The sequence below is a fragment of the Poecilia reticulata genome, linkage group LG1 (assembly GCF_000633615.1).
Source record: "Poecilia reticulata strain Guanapo linkage group LG1, Guppy_female_1.0+MT, whole genome shotgun sequence".
Lineage (NCBI taxonomy): Eukaryota > Metazoa > Chordata > Actinopteri > Cyprinodontiformes > Poeciliidae > Poecilia > Poecilia reticulata.
In genome coordinates, this window is record NC_024331.1 from 34,055,232 (window position 1) to 34,056,354 (window position 1,123).

The 1,123-nt window shown below is 54.5% G+C and overlaps 1 protein-coding gene across 1 annotated transcript in view; it reads left to right on the forward strand.

Moving 5' to 3' along the window:
- sos1 (son of sevenless homolog 1 (Drosophila)) overlaps positions 1 to 1,123 on the forward strand; it is a 21,706-nt gene that overhangs the window by 18,412 nt on the left and 2,171 nt on the right. Inside the window, exons 21-22 of the mRNA XM_008420725.2 lie at positions 301 to 345; positions 983 to 1,119. Of these exons, the coding sequence (XP_008418947.2) occupies positions 301 to 345; positions 983 to 1,119 (182 nt within the window). The remainder of the gene's footprint in view (positions 1 to 300; positions 346 to 982; positions 1,120 to 1,123) is intronic.

The window sequence follows — 1,123 nt, forward strand, 5'->3', positions numbered from 1 at the left end:
CAGATACCAAGCACCCTCCCTCCCAGCTGAATCACGCTAACTCCTCCCACAGATACCAAGCACACACCCTCTGACAGCTGAATCACGCTAACTCCGCCCTCTGAGGGCGACCAGACGCCCCTCAGTGGGATCATGACCAGCATCCAGAGCCGTTGGCAGATGTGATTAGCAGGATATTCCTTTCTGCTCAGTGATGTTCTGATCTTGTGATTCACACTAACCTTCATCTATGAACCAGTTTCCACAGCAGAACCGGGCCGGTTCTGCTCCTCTGACCCGTTTGTTCTGCTCGCCCTGCAGCCTGCGACAGCATATTCGCTGTAATCTCTCTGCCTCACGGCCCACGTTAGTATGACCCTCCGGACTCTCCGTCATCACTCCTCACCTGTTGGCGTACGCCTAGGTTCAGGCTGGCCGGTGCTGGGCGGGAAAGTTTGGGTCCGCATCCGGGTTCTGTAGGGCGTATGAATATATTTGGGCCTGGCGCTGAATGAAACGACACGGAACGGTGTTTTGAATCCGAGTCATCTCTGCTGGTTCAACTTAAGAACCATCAGAATTTCTTCAGGTCCTGGAATAATTGGGCCGTCGGTTCTGCTGAGGATGCGTCATGGACCCACCCAGCACTGACCCGTCTCACCTAGTCAACACCCGTCTCCATGGAAACCATCAGCTCACCCTCTGACTGTTGGAAGGAAACACAACTATTAGCCTTCAGGTTCCATAATGAGTTCATTGGGCCAGAAACCCGGAGCCGGTTCTCCAGGTTCTCCAGGTTCTCCAGGTTCTCCAGGTTCCAGTCCAGTCATGGATTAGAACCAGTTTACCGGATAGAACCCCAGTCCAAAACCAGTCTACCTGCTGGTTACGGAACCAGACTGTAGTCGGGTTTCCTTTAAATCATTCCTTCATCGGGTCTGTGTTCTTCCCGGGTCACCAAATGTTCTGGATGTTTAACCGGTTCTGACCCGTCTCGTCTCAGGGTCGTCCTCCGTCTCTTCAATGGTGAGCTTCAGTCGGACATCAGAGGACGCAGCCGTCCCCCCTCCGGTTCCGCCGAGGAGACGACCCGAATCGGCTCCTTCTGAGTCCTCGCCCTCCAAGGTACCGGCAACGCAACCAG